Below are 19,521 nucleotides of genomic sequence, written 5' to 3' on the forward strand. Positions count from 1 at the left end.
GATCACAGGATCTCAAAGACAGTCTTGTAACTGTCATCAACTAAGGTACCTCACTGCTGAGGCTCATCAGGTTTGACAATGTAAATAGCATAAAATTTGTGAAAAGTTCCTGGATGTATTTTTTCAGTGCCCACGGACCATCTGTACAATTTTCCTAATACAAGCAGTATTGAAATCTCTTCTTGTTGGTTCTGCTTTGTTCTTTTTAATTGGAAACGCACGTGCTGTATGTGAGAACTGTTTGCAGAAAGTGATGGGAGTTTGTCAATAAGGTACCTTCATATTAAATACTAAAGAAGTACTGCTGTGTTTGTAATGAACTGTCAGTCTTGTAGGCATGAGGTGTCGATCATCTGAGTAAATGCTCGGATGTTTGTGTTTAGGGGTTTTCTTAAAGTTAGAAATGAAGATGGGGATTTTGAGTGCATGTGTTTGTGTGCAGGTGGAGGAGTGTTGGTTAAAATTCAGGAAATCACAATGCAATTTAATAAAGAGAATTTGTATCCTGCAGTGTGAATTGAGGTGATTTTGAGATTTAAAAGCCTGAGAGATAAGCATCAGAGTTGTCATGTAAGCCACTTAATAAATGCAGTAATGCATATAGCAACCTTTACAGAGCTTTGGACCCTCAAGTGTCAGAATAATGCTTTTGCAATTATAGGCAGCTTTTTGATAAAAACTACTTTGGAATATACAGATGGACCTTCCCCTCCCCCCCCCCACTAAAGTGTTTCTCTACTAAATCTTCACGCAAATGTATAGTTCTGAGGCATAACCTCCTGTGCCTTATTCTAAATCAATTAGCTTTTGTATAATCATCTGCTGTTTTAAGGTTGCTAAGCAATTGTCAGTGTGATACTAATTTTTAACCAGGAAAACCGTTGCCCACCCTCCTGTTATTTTCTTAGAAGTAATTACCAGCAGTGCAGTTACAGAAACTTATAGATACCTCCTTTGGTGAAGGTTCTGACTCTTGAGTATGAAATTATCACATAATCTTGCACCTCCACTTAATTTCTCAGATATAATCATATATCGACATATTGAACAATAGGTGCCTTTGCTTGCTCCAACACTGATTTCTTAAGTGTCCTAGATAGTCTGTAAGGTGTTGTAAACACATCACATGGAGCGGGGGAACCCCCTACTGCCCTTTGTTGTGGGGGACGCCTGCATTCTCATATTTTCTAGTGATGGCTAATTTAACCAGCTAGTAAGTTTGTTTGATCAGAAGGAAGCTCTGCTTACTTTTGCTAAGTTGCTTTCATGCTCCCAGCACTAACTGCTCAGTTGTGTGCTGGGTTGAAGAATACACGCACGCACACACCACGTGTGCCAGTCCTGTCTGCCGTGTTTGTTCCTGACTGATCCTGTGTTCAGAGGTTTACAGTGAGCAAACAGGAGCTTGTTCAGGGACAGAATTCTCCTTTCTGTATTAAAGGGGAAAATGCTACAATTCCGTTCTTCACGACCTTCCTAATGCTTACTATTACAATTTTTCAGCCTTCTTGGACTAGTAGATCACAGCTGAGCAAACAGCACGGTACGCTACAGAGAGGAAAAAGGTCTGCTTACAATAAGCTCCTCTTCTGAGTCTTTGCCACATAAATGTTCCACATACTTAAATTTTAACTTTGCTAGAGTAAAACAACATAATGAAAAATTTCTTTTGTAATGAAGGACATGCAGACTTTAGCTTGGTGTATTTAGAAAGTCACGTTTACGTTGTCTCTTGTTTCAGGTTCTACACTTTGCTGGTGCTGTCCACTGCTCTTTTTGGAAGACCTCCTTTCAAGAATGTAATTGTGAATGGCCTCGTTCTTGCCAGGTTGGTATGTCAGTCAGTTCTTTCCTGAACGGATTTTTAGTCAAAGAATATTTCAGATAAGTCCCTGCAAATTGTAAATTAAATCTGAAATGGACTTCGGAGCTGTTAAGACTTGTCAGGGAGATATCGGTGTTGCAGGAGGTAAGAGGCACCTGAGAGCATGAGGTTTACGCACCCCAGCTATCTGTTGCAGTAGATTCTTTCCAGCAGGATTAGTCCTTCCTAGAGAGAGAAAAAATGAGTAACAAGTCAGAATAGGAAAGAAATTATACCTGTTATGCAGAGTAAAGGGGATTATAAATGTAGTTTTAGACGTAATTTTAAAGAAGTTCATTACATTTGTTTCCCTTTATTTTCAAATAAAGCTTTGCCAGTGGGCTGGAGGGATTGATTCAAAACAAGTGCATCTTCGCTCAGCTTTGGTAGGAAAGACAGATTTTCTGCTTAGATTTGTAACTTGGGAGCCTCTTGGGTGTTTTTTGGTGTGGTTTTTTTTTTTCCAGTTGCTCTTGTGGGTTCAACAGTCATACTGAAATGATGTGCTAATATATAATTATGTCTATGCTACCAAGAGCATAATAGGACAGAAAAATTAAGCTGGATTTGAAGGGCTTTTTTTCTTTATCCATGTATTACAAGAATTCTGGGAATTTATGCCTATATTCTGATAATTTCTAGTGATGGCCAGAAAATGAGCAAAAGGAAGAAGAATTACCCCGATCCAATGAGTATTGTAAATAGTTATGGAGCTGATGCACTGAGGTAGGATTTCTTTAATTAACATACAATCTGATATGTTAGCTTTCTGTTCATAGCAGACATGTACCAGGAGGACTGCTTATGGGTTTTTGACAATTAGCAGTAGGAAGAAAGTTAATTTTAGAAACTTCTAGACCACTATGGCAGCCAAATAGCTGAAAGAGTGGATGACTCAAAAGAATTGGCAATAGTTACAGTGCCTGGACTTTCTATACCCTTGTCTTATCTCCATCAAGGCTTGTAACAACCAAAGCTGACGTGCTGACTGGAGGCCTTTTGTCAGAAAATGTGTGTCCAGTTTGTACAGAATGCTTCCACTCGAGCCAGCACTGTCTGCTATTGCAGTTAATAGTCTGAGTTGACCCAGTGAAAATTTGAATAAAGTCTTTGAGAACAATACTATTAATTTACTGTTAAATCGTTATTTTAGGAAAGGATTACTGTATAATGCACAGAAATGTTTGTTTGCTGCTTATACTATATATTTTCTAAACAGAAAGTGTTTCTTTTTTGTTGATGTAAGTATACAGTATGTACCTAATAGTGAAATCGGAAAAGCAGAAGTGGAGCAGCCTAATGTGTATATATAAATTATCCTGGTCAAACAGAGATTAAACACAGTTCAAGTGTTTCATTAAAATTATACTAACGTATAAATGTAATTATGCAGTCACCTGGTACTTTGGCTAGATGCACTAACTGCATGCATGAAGTGGTACCTTGAGGTAAAGGTACAATAAAGACATTTTAATAACTGCAGGAGTACACTACTTATGCATTTCTCAAGAGCTCTGTAATTCTTGCTATATATAAGAAAACCTTAAACTATCACACACATTGAATTGTATGTTGCAACTATATATGGTAATAGTTGGGCTGAATGAAAGCGTAGTGTACCATGGTTTTTTGTTTATTTGAGAAAGATAGTTGTTGCTTGTTGTAGATAATTTAAAAAAATAGATGTGAAGTTCCTTATTGTTTCAAACTTTAGCATTTAAAAGACCTAGTAAATTATCTTCTCATATATTTTTACAATGGAGAGTTGGGTGGATTTCTTAAATTTGATCAAGATTGTTCTTTACAAATAACCAAGGTGTATTAGCAGAATATCAGTGAATTGGTGGCTGGAACAATATGGGTGAAAAGGGTTGGAGTTACGCATATTGGAGATTTTTAAATCGCAAGTGACGTTTCCGTTGAAACCAGTCTGCCTTTTTTATAAAACAAAACAAAAAAACTGAAACACCAGAAGTTACATTTCCATTATTAATGTTTTTTTGATTTCTAAAAAGCTAATTCATTTTTCTGCCTGTGTACTCATTCTTTAATGTCACATTTATTTATACATACACCCACATAGAGAGTAAAAAGCATTGCACACTAGGTTTATTTATGGAAGGAGCTCTGCGATTCACTTGTCTCTGCTTATTCACTGAAGCACTTGATCTGTTCTGTTTATAGAAAAAAACTACAACTGAGTTTTTTTCCTTGGCACCGTTTCCCTGCAGAGTTACTTTAGCTTTTGCAGTATGTATATGCATATATGTAGTTTTTAACTACACGTCTGAAGCATTCTCAGCAGTAGCTTGATAAATAGATCAGGAGAAAATACGTATATAAGTTGTTTAAATGAATATGGAATTGAATGGAAGGGATGTGAAATCCGTAAGAATTGTCAAAAACAGTTATTTCGATATTCCTAAGACCTATGACTTGGGTTGGATAGTTGTCAAAGTTGAATTATGTCAGAAAGAGAATTTGCTGGTACAGTATTTACAAGCCCTTTGCTTTCATGTATCCTGAGGTAAGTATTGCTGTTAGAAGTGATGTGTTACATTCTCCTCTCAATCTGTTCTTAAAAGGCAGAAGAAATAACATAACGCCACAGACTACTGTTTTAGAGAGTTGAAAAGGAGGTTACTTTATTGTTTCCCATACATTGTTAGAAAACTTGATAATATTGGCTTGATTTGAGGAAAGTTTTATTTTCTGCCCAATGGGTAATATCATTAGGTGTAATTAAATTCATAGAACTCTTCCTTTATCAGGTGCCTTATTTCTCTTTCCATATAATAGATGTAAGTATCTTTGCATTGGAATAATTCAGGAAATTAGTATTCTTTTAACATTTACATATTGTAAGGCAGTGCAAGGCTGCTATGTTAAAAAAACAAAACAAAAAACCCAAAACAAAACAAAAAACAGAACTGTAGCCTTAGAGAGCTACATTTTCTTTTAACTTCTCATGCTAAGACCTATTTTAAGAAGACTTCTGATAGATTCTGCAGCGAGTGCTGCTGAGGTGGGTGCAAAGGAGCAATTTAGCGGCTCCTTCATAGTTCTGACTAGTTTGCATTGCTGCCTCCTCAGGAGGAAAGCAGTGGAGGCAATTTGAAGTGGTCATTATTCTAGGCAAGTCCCAAACTGGTAAAAGGCCTGGAGTATCCTGGTGTACATTAGGGCCAGACTAGCTCTCATATTCGGAGCAAAGTTATATTTGACTTCTGAAATAAATAATAAGCACATAAATAATTGTGATGGGAGGTTTGGTTTAAATATATACTTATAAATTCTAGTTTCATTTAAGGACTTAATAGTTCATTATTATGCTTAGTTTTTCTGTACTTCTGAAAATTTATAATTTGAATTCAGATATGTTTAAAAATACTTTTTTTTTCAATACAGTACTGAAAATCATAGACTTGTTTAGGTTGGAAAAGACCTTTAAGATCATCACGTCCAACCGTTAACCCAGCACTGCCAAGTCCATCACTAAACCATGTCCCTAAGCACCGTGTCTATGTGTCTTTCAAATACCTCCAGGGATGGTGACTCAAGCACTTCCCTGGGCAGCCTGTTCCAGTGCTTGACAACCCAATGCATGCCCGTTTCTGTGTTGCATTACTGTCTGCTTACTCTGGCCACTCTATTTTTTTGCATTCATTTTTATGCAAGAAGCCCTCTCCTGAAGAATTTATGGTCTGGTATTCTTGAATGTGCCGTGTCAAACCCCATTAAGTTTTTAAAGCCTCCTGAAGGAAGTGCCTGTAAAGATACACTAGTTTAGAATCATGATTTTAAAAGTTGATAAAATATGAGAAAGTGAGTTAATAAATTTCTCTTGAGAAATGCCACAATCTTTAAAAGAAAAAAATGCTTGGTTTGTTTTTCATATTTGGAACATTAAATGAAATGTGTCTCAATCAAGTTTGTATTCAAGTTTTTTTGGTACCTGAGTAAGACCTGGTTTCTTTTTGAGTTAGCTTGATAGATACCAGTTTGTCTCCATAGACAGAGTATTTGTTTAGGGAAGAAGATGGGATAAAGTGTAAAGATGATTTTTTGCGAATTCACAGCCAGCAAGGAAGCTGGGGGACGTGTCTGTCTCTGAAATGAGGAACCGTTAGCTTGGGAGAGACTGACCCGAGGAGGATCTCCCTAGGCAGGGTGGATTTCATGTATAGCTGAACCTCCTGGCTGAGGTGGGGCTGTGATTCTGCGAGGGGCTGCTTCTGGTATAAGTAGTCAGCATCACCTGAACCCTCTGCTTTGCTCTTTCAGAGCTGTTTCTGGAGCTGAGGCACATTTGTATTGGTAGGAGGGACATCTTTTGTCCTCTTTGGGGCTGTTTTTCTTGAAAATTTCTACTCTTTTACTTCGATTTGCCTGTGTTACCTTGCTCCTTCGTCTCCTGTGTTTGCAAATGGGCCCAAAGCTTTTTATAATTGAGGAAATTAACTAGATTGAGTAGAAAGGTACTGTGTCATTGTTAAGGAATTCAAAATATTACCGAAACAATAGGTGCCATTCTAAAGATGAACACTAATTCCATGCATCCACTACTTGTTTTATGCTGTGATAGCATCTGAGCATGTGTTATCACTTCAATTAACTTCTAGAGTAAAAAATAAAATTTAAATTCCTATTCAAATTCCATATGCAGTATTATAAAAATAATCTTGTAGCACTAGGAAGTAAATTGTCTTATGTTCAATATGTTACATGCTTAGAATACCATCTTCCTTAGAGTTCTTAGTGTGAAACTGCTCCCTTGGGTATCTTTCTCTTGCTATGCAGCTCTCTAGGGTTTACTGTACATTTAAGTGCATTTCTATCAGTATATGCAGTCTTAAGTTTTTAAGTATTGTGTTCTTATTTTGCAGGTTATACCTGATCAATTCTCCTGTGGTAAGAGCAGAAAATCTGAGATTTAAGGAGGAAGGAGTAAGGGATATACTGAAGGATGTCTTCCTGCCCTGGTACAATGCATATCGCTTTCTTGTTCAGAATGTTCAGATCCTGCAACATAAGGTACAGATCTCTCGAGCATGGAAAAGCAAAGTGGAAGGGGTTTTGTGCTTTTGTTAGAGAGAATTAGCATTGTAGAGAAATTTAGATTGGAAGAGAGGTCTGGAATCTGACTCTGGAGGTTATCTGATCTTTACTGCCTTGTTCAAAGCAAGGCTGACTTCAAAGTTAGATCAGGTTGTATATACTTGCTGTTAATTTCTGTGTTATTTGCTGTTCGTAGCCTGTTTTATAAAGCTGTAATCACCCTGCATCGTTCTCTTTTTGACCAAGCTTACTATTATATGGAAAGGAGTAGTGGAAGGTAGGGGACTGTCAAGACATAACAGCTATCATTTCTCAGATTAGGGTGCTCTTGATTCCCTTTTATTTGAGATAAATGTGATGCGATTGCATTTATACTCTTGAAATTAGAGAACAAGATAGGGACTTCGAGTTTGTGGGGTTAATACATACTAAGCAGTTATCTGCTGCTGGGAACACCAGTTAAAAGCCAGGTACCCCAGGTGCTTGAGGGAATCCTTCTGAAATGTCCATACTAGGCCTTGTTGGTTTTCTAGTAATTGTCTTATCAGTGTTTGTGTAGTAGCTTGGAGGCCGTAGGTGTCACTAATACTGCCCTGAGTGCTGCTGCTGCTTTTTCTTTGCTGTTATCCCATGTCATGTAGTCAGGCGTGGCCACATCGCAGGAAGGATGCTGTCGGAGGATGGCATCTGGACTGCAAGTTTCTCTGCACTGAGAACATTGCATAATAGCATACAGATTTAACACAAATAGAACTGCAAATAAGTAATGAAAAGAAAGTTATTTTCAGTAGCGGCTGCTGTGACAATTTCTTGAGCTAACTCATTTACTGTGACTTTAATTATGAATCTGCATAAAAATGTTTAACTTGGGAATACTCGATATTGAATACATTAGCCACAGCAAGAAGATTGCCTTCTGTAACATGACAGTTCTTTTTTTTAAAAGTTAAATTTAAATTTAAATACAACTTAGAAAAAAAAATGAAGAAATGGAATGGAAAGAAAGGTAAATCATCATAAAAGCAATAATGCTTTAGACTTGTAGACTACATTTGAAGTCTACTAAAAAATGCTGGATGAGTGACATGACACTTTCAGAATGAAAGCAAGATTAAAATTTCTTCCTTAGAGTAATTTTTCATTTAAATTGAAGATTTTGTGTCTATATTGTATAGTTTCTGTTGAAGCCAATTTTAATCTTTCAGCTGAGATTAATGATAGAAGGTTACCACTTGTTAGTGCAGACTTCTATGGGAGAGTGAACTAAGAACTAAGTGAAAAAGTTCAAACTTTGTACTATGCATGAAATTACGGTTGCAGCCTAATCACTGTGGAGAGCTGCCATTTGAAGCAATAAAGGCAGCTGACTTCAATAAATAGTACAGTAAATAGCTGACTTAAATAAATGGTTTTATCTTTTTAACAACCCCTTTTGGGAATAAAGTCTGGTAACTTCACATCCTAATATTTAACAAATCTTTTCTTAGGATCCCTAGACAGCATTCATCAGACAAACTTAGGCATTGCCCCAAAAATATACTTCAGTTTTTCCTGTTTGACCTTTGAATTATCTAAAGTGTGCTTTGCAGCTTTTTGCTGTGATCCCAGTAAATCTTGCAAGATCAGCCAAATTGGGGGTGGAAGACCCCAGTGGAAAATCCAGGTGCTTAAGCAGATAGTTTTGGTAATTCAGCAGACGTAATTTTTCTTTCTAAATAGGCAGTGAAACCATTCCTATGTACCATATTAGGCAAAAGAATGTGCTATTGGAGGTGATAGTGCTTAAATTAGATTTCATGCACAGGCTTAAACAACTTTGTCATTGTATTCTGCCTCCTGCAAGAGAGAAACTACAATCCCAGTGTCCTGGATGAAGTCTAATAATAACTTTATGCTTACTGTAATTACCACAGTAATTGTAGTTGGTTAAATGACTGCTGACCTCACACTGGGATTGCTGCACTCCTGGGTGTGCAGATGCATTTCTTTGCGAAGAATCTTCTCCTTTACACTATGTAAGTGGATGCGTAATTACTGGGTCGAATAATCCGAACAGATTTTTTCATCTGGGCTCTGAGGGAAGGGAAAGTCCAAAGACTCTTAAAACCAGTCGTTAAATACTTTTTGTAAGTATGGAAAAAGGAAAGAAAAAAAAAAAGCTACCAACCAAAACCCCAAACCCCCTGTTTTCAACCAGTCATAAGAACGTTCACATGGAAGAGAGTCAGATTGTAGGCACTGACAAGTGTGCTCACTGTGGCCTTGCTTCCCTACAGAATCAGCAAAGTGTTATGAAATTTCTCAGATGGGTGCGAACAACAGTATTCAAGAAAGCAACAAAGTGCACTATAGGCATGTTGGATGCCTAAAAATTCCAGTGTAAATTCAAGAGTCCTACCCTGTGTCTGGAAGCTGTGACTTATACTGCAAACAGGGAAAGAACAACTGCATACCGTTGTGTGCTGTAATACTTTTTATCTGGTTTAACAGATCCAAATAGCTGGCCTCCTTTGTAGTTGAAGGTATGGTGTGGTGAAATCAGCAGCAGTGGGAGTCAGGTTTTCCTTAGACATTTCTCTTACAGACATGTTTTTGGAATTTAACGTTCTCTTAGGAAACCAGTGTAACACAGCGAAGGTGACAAAATATTAGTGGCTGACAGGTGGTTCGATATAGAGGTTTGCTTATATACCCTTATGACTTGAAAATGTGTTTTGTGTTTTTGTGTTGATGATAGGATGAGGGAAGAGAATTCCTTTACAATGAGAACACAGTTAAGGAGAGCAATAACATCATGGATAAATGGATTCTTTCTTTCACCCAATCACTCATTCAGTTCTTCAAAGCTGAAATGGCAGGTATGCACATGTTTGGTCGGGTGTGTGTATGGGTGTTTAATTTTGGTTAGAGAACTAGACAACCATCCAGAGATTTCCAGATTCCACATGAGACTTAAAGTTCAGATAAAAGGAAGGAAATCTTCAACCAGCTGCCATAATACATGGAATGCTGCTTTCATGGGCGTTTTCTATGTTTGTTCATGATATTTCAAAAAGTGATGAGGCTTTTTTTGTCACGGTTAATCATATGAGCTCAGTGATGTAGCTTGTTGCTCTAACATCATCTTCTGCAGTGCTTGGAGCAATTAATAGTATTATAATAGTAACTGAAATATAGCAGTAAAAAGGAAGCCAAATAGAATTTGGGGAAGCTGTTTAAAAAAAAAAAAAAGGATATAATGGGCAGTGCTCAAGTCAGCTAAATAGAATAATTTCGAGAGGTACATGAGCATGGGGAATAAATTTTCCCCTGCATAGTTCCAAGGAGAGGGTTTCTTTGTAATCATATTAGGAGTGCGTGCAGCAGGATGGAATAGCATTAGGATATTGCATAGCTGTAAGGAGATGCTCTCCTGCCTAGTTTTTCCTCCTGCATGTTGTCTTTTTCATCATCTCATACCTCTCAATGCTCACATTATATTAAGACAACATTAATTGCAAAGAGAAGGTGCTGCAAGAGCACTCTGAAGTAGTTGGTCTGATCCAGTAAGCTTACAAACTTGCAGATAAAGTCACGATGGGATTTGAAGAGGTTTTGGTGCCTTTAAGGTCACTAGAAACTTAGATATTGGAAAGAAAGTGGCTCTTGCCATTGTAGTTCCGGTTTATGAATAAGCATATGCCTGTGATCTTAAGTTGCCCTCGGAAGAATTTTTAGAAGCCTTCTGCAGGTGTGCTTCAGCTTGGGGAAGGAAGGTATTAGTGGGAAAATAGATAACGAGGAAACAGCTAAATGCCAGATCTGAGTTTATGAGAGCACAGGACAGTCGTCCTCTGCTTCAGTCATTTCTTGTATTCTCCCCTCTTAGACTGGCATGATCTTCACTCTCACCAGGACCAGTAAGATGAGTTTATCTTGCTACAGTAGATAAAGCAGATCATTTTGGTAATAACAAAATTCAGGTGAGGTCATCCAAGAACACTTCATTAAAGGAAAAAAGAATCCTCAAGCTACCAAAATCAGGAATATGATAAAAGCTGTCTGTTGTTGACAAAAATGTGGCTTCTTCCTAGAAGTTTTGTCTCTGAAATTTCATGGTGGTGTGTGTTGAGTTTCATGTGTTGCCAAACAGAAATATGCAGAGCCTATGCAAGTTTACATGCTGCATGTAAAGAGGAAAATGCTTTGAGAGACAGTGGAAAATTCATTTGTGAATGTGCACCTGGGATCTTGGATTAGTGCGTGGTTTAAACAGAGGTTGTATTTGCAGGAAGATGAGCATGGGGGTAGAAACTTGAACTCTCTGCTCTGGATTTCTAAGAGGAATATGAAGCTAATAAAAAGGGATGTCTCAGCTGACATCTTTACAAAGCAAGAAGATTGTTCCAAGCAGGAGAAGAAAATTCCTGTTGGAAAATGACAATGTAAAGACTTTCAGGACTGTAGTGTTGGTATTAAATGCTATTGTCTTGTCTTAGATGAAGATAACATGATGTGCTCATCAAATGAGTGACATATCTCAGTTGGAAGTGATTAATAAACACAATTTTTCAATTTATTTTTCTGCATAAACTGTGAAATCAGTCAGACAGATATTAATGAGATGCAGTAAATTTGTGTACTGCGACATGATACTCTTGTGCTAATCTCTTTTAGAAAAAACTAGTTTGGGAATTTTTTTTTTATAAAGATTTTCTACTTCATATGACTTGAAGTAGGAAAAATGTCAGGAGGAGGCAAGGGAAGATTATAATGGTGACTTATGACCTCAAATGCTAGGTAAAGGAGATAAATACACTACACAAGCTTCATTTTAGAACCCAAGATTTTGAAAATAATAATGAAAAAATAATAAACAAATGCAGAAGCTATTGTAGTTGTGGCATGTTGTAAGCAAAAATAAATGATTACATTCGCCAACTAATGCCATACAACTCTGTTACCTGCAAGATGTGTAAAAAAAATTTGTCATCTCTGCCATGTCTAAAACATAGCTGAGGCAGCGATGCTGAGGCGATATTTGGGCACCATCTGTCAAAGAAATGGCCCTGTCTGCTCTGGAAGGTGCTGTTCCTGCACCTGTGTGTGTGATCGTCTGTAAGAACGTACAGGCCTGAAACTCTAAGTGGCAAGGAGACGCCACTAACCAGAAAAATGTTGCAGTTGAGCTTAGCTTCTTCCATTTAATCAAGTGTATTTTATAGTGGAGCTAAATTTTACACCGATTGCCTGCCTCTAGAAAAATGTTTCCATTAAGTAAAACTTACGTTAATTCTGCCCCAGTTTCTACTAGTAGCTTCAATAGCCAGCAGTACTTCAGCCTAAATCGAGTCCCTGGCAGTTTAGTATTGACCTCACTTGAATAGACTGAGGGTGGGAAGGGGACATACCTGTGCACACTGCGCTTCGGGATGCTTTAGAGAGCCTAGAAAAACTTCAGAAAGGCGTAACAACGCTCCGCTAATCCTGGCTCGGGGAGAGCTTTTGACTTCCTAGAACGTACGCAATTGGAGAAAAGGAGACAACACGTATCAGAAAGCAGCGTCGTTTCAATTATTCATGGAAAATTGGCAAAAGTTAAATGTGTTGAAACCATACACGTGTGTTTGTAAGAGGGTTTTCGCTGTCGCGGGTTATCTCTGGGCTAATAGGTGCCCAAAACTGGAGCTGTAGACATGCTGTCTTCAGGAGTGCTGCAAGTTAGGGAGATGTGTGCCAGTAACCTCTTCAGCAGCAGCTGGTGCAGCTAGCTTAGCTTCACTTTGATAATAACACACTTACCCAAAAGAATTATTAGCTATTGAATATAGTAGTATAGTTTCTCCACTAAACTTCATCTTTTATAATGGAAACTTCTGGGGTTTGGGCCCTTTGATAAATAGGGCAAGTAGTAAGATATTGGGAAGATGTTATGGAAAGTAATAGGACAAACAACTCTTTGTGTTTTAAAGGGGGTTAAAATTCTGTATTTAAAAACACAAAGCCTTATTATGCTTTTTTTTTCCCCTATTTAAGTGCCCAATACAAGAAATTACTTTACAAAACAACTTTTCTCCTGATGACTGAAACTGAAAGCAGCATGTGTGTGTGTGTCTGTGCATGTATGTGCACATGTTTCCATATACGTGCATGCCTTTTTCTTGAGTCATGAAAAAGTAAAATTTCACAATTTGGTTTATGAACTGGGAGTACAGCTATTGAGGGGAGAAATGCATGTTTCCAGGCTAACTTGAATCTCTTGTTGAAGATATACTATCCCTGAAGGGTGGATTTTTTGAGGTTTTTTGTTTGTTTTTAACCAGTCTCCTAACTAGATAACACATAGCTAGAAGAGAGCTGGGAATTTTTTAGCAACACAAATTCTCACATAAATAATGTCTTCCTCACCATGGCATGAATCTTCTGAGTGTTTCCTTTTTAGGTTTAAATACCAGTACTCTGCCTTTAAAAACACTTCTATTTTAGAAAATGCAGTGAAAAGTGTTGTGGAGCTTTTAAAGCAAAGATCCATTTTATTCAGTAGCTGCTTGATTAATGAAACTGATTGAGAACAGAGATCAGAAAGCTCTTTGCTTCTAGAGAAGTTATATACAAGTTTTTCCTTAGAAAGCTGAGTCCTATTTAAGGTCCATCCCCCCCCCCCCCCAATTCTCTTGCGAACAACTGAAATTTGTTTTCCCAGTTGCATAGTGATGCTTGTGATGACCTTCTTTTTCGTGTTGGCAGTCCTCCATGCTTTTAAGTTACACAGAACTTGAAAATACAGCTATGTTTATCTTCTTACCTCGTCAGGCTTGCTGTTACTTTAGATTCTTTTAGCCTCCCGTGTTACTTAGAAAAATAATAAAAAATTGCAATTAATTCAGGGAGAATTGATTTAAATAGGTGTCTCATTTTAAATGTGGTGAACAAAAAAGAAAATGTTGGCAGTAATTGATTTTATTGTATGCTTCTACAATAATTTCCGCTAAACTTCTAGTGACTTGGCTGTATTTACAGCATGTGCAAATCTAGGATTTGCCAAATCCTTTGTGATTAATAGTCTTTTATCCACTATCCTCTTTACGAGTCAGATAAAAGCATAAGGCTTCCATAATGTGTGTTTGTGTAGGATTAGGGAAGCAATTTGGTGGTAGATGTGTTTGTCTGGAAGCATGAGAATTGATGACGTGTGCAATTTCAAAATATGGTTTTAACATAATAGCATGTCTAATCACTTTTTTGATCTTACTAACATACGTGCTTCTGCTCAAGCTTTATGTTTAACACCAGAGCTACAAATGATAATGTGTTTCTTTAAGTGAGGAGCTTGATGCAGAAGGCAAATATTAACTACAGTAAATATTTTTTCCTTCTAGCTTACAGGCTGTACACTGTAGTCCCTCGATTAGTGAAGTTTGTTGATATTCTGACCAACTGGTATGTTAGAATGAATCGCAGAAGGCTAAAGGTAGGTATCTAGTTCTGCAATCTTGAACTGTAAACAAAATCCTAGGAGTAATCTATGTTAATTTAATGCATAGCAGCTTCTTTATGCTGCATTTTAAATTATATCAGTTTGTACCTGACAGTGGGAATGAAAAGTTAACGTTTTTTTCCTCCACCTTGCTTTTCGAGGAGAACCAACCAAACAAAATGCCCAGTAATTCTGTTTCACATGCTGGATGGGATTGAGCAAAATGAATACAGTTTGGAAAACCAGTTTATTGCATTAACATAGGAAATTTTTGAAGTGTATTGAAGTGCACTTACTGATCCTAAGTTGCAGTTGTTGTTTTTTTTCTTGGTGAATTCTTCAAATAGGGCGAGAATGGGACTGAAGACTGCATTATGGCCTTGGAAACCTTGTTTAGTGTTTTGTTCTCCATGTGCAGACTTATGGTAAGGGAATTACAGCCCACTATAACTATATGACATTTTTAATGTAGTTAATCTAAAAGCATGCATCTTTGTGTCTAAGTTGACCATAGAAACTAGGGGTACAGAGACTGAACACAGGAAAAACACGTTGCTACTGATTTGTGTAGCACAGTTCATTTTCCTCCTCTCCCTTCTATTTGCTTATCTGCCCCATAGTACTGTAAAGAAGGCAAGTATCACCTGACTGATAAAGAGACGTTATGATTTCTTATCTGTTTCCCCAAAGTAACATGTAAATATCGGGAAGGAGGTGAATAAGTGGTAGCAATTTCATTTATTTCAGTCTGCATTTTGAATAACATCACAGTTCTGCATTGAAGACACTGTGTAAGCATTGTTTTTGCTGAAGTGTCCTTCTGCAATTCATAAGTATTACTGATTCATAATGTACAGCAATAAAGAAAAGATGATGATTGAATGCAACATTACAGGCACCATATACTCCATTTATCACTGAGCTGATGTACCAGAATCTGAAGACACTTATTGATCCGGCCTCGGTTCAGGAAAAGAATACTGAAAGCATCCACTACCTCATGCTTCCCCAAGTGAGGTAAGAGACAGCTGTTATGTGGCAAAATGGGATTTTGGTTTGGTTGGGGTTTGGGGTTGGTTTTTTTCCGCTTTTCACAGAACAGTGCTCCTTCACTTACTTGTGTTTAAAACTGTTTTGCATAACAAGAAAACAAGCTGCTTTAATAATGTGAATATTCCTTTGCCTCAGGAAGAATTTTAGGATGATAGTTAACATGTTCTTTTCTATAAGCAAAACTGTTTAAGTTTTGATTAAGCTCTGACTAATGTTAGTCTCTTTGCTGTAGGAGAACATTTCACTAGCAGTACACTTCATACCCCACTCTCAACGTTAGCTGGGAATTTTCTTTTCCCTCCACATTTAGGCAGTAGACTTGTGCTAGGTTAAAGGATTGTAGTTAGGAAGGAAAACAATTAGGAGGAATGCATGTTCCCAACTCATAATGTTTTCTTCTTATGGTGGGCAAGGAATATCCTTTTTACCCTTCAAAATGTGCGCTGACCAGAAGCTATAGTGCCTACCTATGAAGGCCCCAAAAGGACTATAAAACTCGTGGGCCCTGCATTTGCAAGAACGTGTGCATCCCCCCATCTCTAGGCCTTTCTTAGTGAATGCTGATGCCAGATCCCATGTGGATTGGAGTTAATTGTTTTGTGTGGACCACATACGAAGCCAGCAGAGTGAGTTCTCTTGGCTTCACATCAAGAATTTAGACCATTGTCCAGGGATTGCCACTTCCTTGTAAGAGGATACATCATATGAGAGAGAGCTTTCCAAACAGATCGTTTCTTTGGATGCTGATGGGTGAGGTTTTTTTGTAAGTGCCAGTGTGTCTCAAAAAGGTTTGGGTCCATGATGGTTGTACTGGACACACGCTCTGGGTTATCCGTAGTATCAACTCAACCCAGGTGGAACATAAGAACTGGAGTTGTTTTGGTTTGTTTAGTTTTTTTGGTTTTGGCTTTTTTTATTGTTGTGGTTTTTTTAAATCCAGCCGAGGGAGACACTAGTATTACAGTAATCAGTTGCTCGTTAGTGCCTTGGTGCTATGTTAGTGGATTAAGTTGGTTGCCTGCGTTGCAGTCTGCTGTTAGTCACTGAATGTGAGAGAGGCAAACTTTCCTTTTGCATTGCAGCTCAGTTTGAAAACCCTCAAGGACAAGGGAGCTGACCTTGATACTTTATGGGCCTGTTTAAAAATTTAAACCTTCTAGAAATGGTGTTTCTTTTATGGATACTATATCCTTTGAGGAAGGTGTATGTTCCTTCTGATAGCTTTAATAGTGAGAGTTACTGCAACAAGGAGTTCGAGATTGACATAATAATGGTGCTGATTTTCTGTTCCCTGGGAAAGTGCTGTAAAGAATATGTAATCAAAGAATGCAAAACTCCATCAGTGAGCTATCAGAAATGGTTTTGAGCTCCTGTAGAATGGAGTAATGGAAGGATAGTGAGCTATTTGCAGGAGCTCAGTTCAGGCACGGGCTTAGCATGAGCGTTTAGAAGTGGCCGAGTCACTTATTATTCTTGTTAGTGCTAACTGACTTGCTGCTGCATCATGCAAACATATGATGTATTTGAGTGGCTTGCATGGCTTTCCTTTGTATTGTACTTTGTTTGGATTTTTGTCTGCTACTAGTTTGTGTAATTTACTGGACCCCCTACATATCACTTGTTCCCTTTGTCAGATAAAAAGACATGTTTTCAGAATGAAGTTATTGTTGAAGTTTTAGAGTTTCACCTTGAGTTGCTGAGCACATCATTGCGTTTTTCTTTGAATATTTTTCTGATGACTGCATAAGGACAATGTTGTCAGTTAATAATAAGAGACGTTTTTTGATGCAGTTACAGAAAATACTACTTAAACAATATGATGGGTATGTACAGATAGAGCTAAGGGACTTGGCCACTTCCACAGCTGAACTTGACTCGATACCTGTGTTTCAAACCCCACTGAGGTATTACTTGGTTGCTTAGTGTCTGAATAGATGGGTTGCATTAAATTTTGTGGATGTGCATGCAATCTGTGAAGACTATTCTCATTTTGTGGCTCTACAATATTAAGTAATGGCAAGTAATATTGAAATACTGCCACATTATACTATATGAATCTTTCTGGGAGCAAAATCTTCTATCTCACAATTTACACCATTTGGAGGACCATCCTGAAAGACTGGCTTTTGGAAGAACAAAAGCTTCAAAATAAGTAGTAACATCTTAATCAAAGCCCTAATGCAGAAGATGGGGATATTTCAGTTGTAATTTTGCTTTACCAGTTCTGTTTTTCTGGACAATCCTTATTGGCTGCATGGTTTTCATCCCAGTACTTTTGCTACTTATATTACAGCAAGCAACTTTGTTCTTTCTGTTCACAACTGTCTTTTGAACCAGTGCCTCTGGTCCTGATATGACACTTGCGTGGTTTTAAAGGAGCTGCTCGATTTATGCAGCTACTCAAGAAATCAGGAAAACCACATTTTCAGAACTGTTGGCTGCTAGTACGTTTGAAACAAGATGTGAATGTCAGCTTACTCAAAAAACCCCAAACAACCCAACCCAGAAACAAAAAGGCAAAAAACCCCCCAACCCTGCCTTGCCTCAAAATGGAAGGGTGTTAAAATGATGAAGCCAGGAAAAATGATGAAGCCAGGAAAGCTGACAAGACTGTCTAAAACCTCAAGCTAAAATATCTAGAATTCCTGGAAAAGATTATAAATTGAGATCCAGTGAGTTGGTTGCATTATAGGTATTTCATTATCATTATAAGTATCCTATTTATAATATCTTTTTGCATCTTCTTATGATATTATTAATGTAAACCTTATTTTTTATTGGATATTAATAGAATAGGTAGTATGACTCAATCCATCATCTCCATCTTGTGAGAGGTGCTAACAAAAGATGATTTTAAAATAGCTCTGTTTTTTGTTTTCAGCAAGTTATTTCCTCATCTTCTTCTCCACAAAGAAAGAAGAAAAACCTGTTTGTTCATTTTTCAATTGCGTCTCCTGTAGGAAATTTCAGGGAATGCGGTAAAATGTTTTCAATCTGCTCAGATACAATGAAAATGAAGCAATATAATGTTTCCTTTTTAACCTAGGGAGGATCTCATCGACAAAAAAATTGAAAGTGCCGTTTCTTGTTTGCAGTCTGTTATTGAGCTTGGACGAGTAATCAGAGACAGAAAAACCATTCCAGTAAAGGTTAGAACTCTTAACATCTCTTATCAATACCTGGGGAATGTGCAATAGCTTTGTAACTTTGGGATAAGCCTCGGAAAGTTGAATAATTAAGTTTGGAATAGAAAACAGAGTTCAACAATGAAATACTTCATATGATAAATAATAATTTCTGAAGTTCTTTATTTTCAGTTGGAAGGACAAAAGTTTCTGGTATTTTTTTTTTCCTTCTCCCCAGTATCCTTTGAAAGAAGTAGTTGTTATCCATCAGGATCCAGAGGCCCTGGAAAACGTCAGATCTTTAGAGAAGTATATCCTCGAGGTAAGAACATCATGAATAGGATGCTTAACTGGATTGTGTATGTCAGTTACCTAAACAAATAAAACCCTAATCTTTTCTGTTGACGATACTAATAACTCAGTAGGTAACATTAATTTAAGAGAATTGTCATGGAAGGGGATCTTAATGGGTACTGTGTACAGAAATGAAGGTAAATGGGTGATGAACCTTAGTCAGTTGTAGTATTGAGAAATACTTAATCATTCAAACTGACCACATAGGACTAAGAGGCTGTTAGAAATGTTCTTTTTATTGATCAGCAAAAGGAAAAAACATTTTCTGAATGGGAATAAGACAATAGTCAGCTACGTGTTATCCAAGAGATGGGTTGCAAAATTTGTGATCTCCTTCAGTTAAAGGGCATTAAAACCAGTTTGACAGTAAGTGGAAGGGTTGATGGAGAGAAGGAGCTCCATGTAAGGGAGAATAGGGGACCAGTCAAGATTTTTGCAGGATGTTGTTTAGGAAAGAAAATGTCAAATAAGATGTTAGTCTATACAATTTCTTACACTCATCTGCTCCTGTATGCCACTGCAATACTGTGTCCATTAGAGAAATGCAGCCTGCCCTATTTCTAAATTTTTGTTTGGATCAAAGCCCCGCCATTCAAAAGAAAAGCAACCCT

The 19,521-nt window shown here is 37.5% G+C and overlaps 1 protein-coding gene across 2 annotated transcripts in view; it reads left to right on the forward strand.

Moving 5' to 3' along the window:
- The window catches only part of IARS1 (isoleucyl-tRNA synthetase 1), a 107,784-nt gene that overhangs the window by 61,328 nt on the left and 26,935 nt on the right, over nt 1-19,521 (forward strand). For both annotated transcript variants that reach the window (XM_075159340.1, XM_075159341.1), the window contains 9 exons: nt 1,742-1,828; nt 2,507-2,590; nt 6,751-6,898; nt 9,660-9,780; nt 14,281-14,372; nt 14,726-14,803; nt 15,274-15,395; nt 18,478-18,580; nt 18,795-18,878. In XM_075159340.1, coding sequence (XP_075015441.1) covers nt 1,742-1,828; nt 2,507-2,590; nt 6,751-6,898; nt 9,660-9,780; nt 14,281-14,372; nt 14,726-14,803; nt 15,274-15,395; nt 18,478-18,580; nt 18,795-18,878 — 919 coding nt within the window. The remainder of the gene's footprint in view (nt 1-1,741; nt 1,829-2,506; nt 2,591-6,750; nt 6,899-9,659; nt 9,781-14,280; nt 14,373-14,725; nt 14,804-15,273; nt 15,396-18,477; nt 18,581-18,794; nt 18,879-19,521) is intronic.

Source organism: Calonectris borealis, chromosome 10 (genome assembly GCF_964195595.1).
Source record: "Calonectris borealis chromosome 10, bCalBor7.hap1.2, whole genome shotgun sequence".
NCBI lineage: Eukaryota > Metazoa > Chordata > Aves > Procellariiformes > Procellariidae > Calonectris > Calonectris borealis.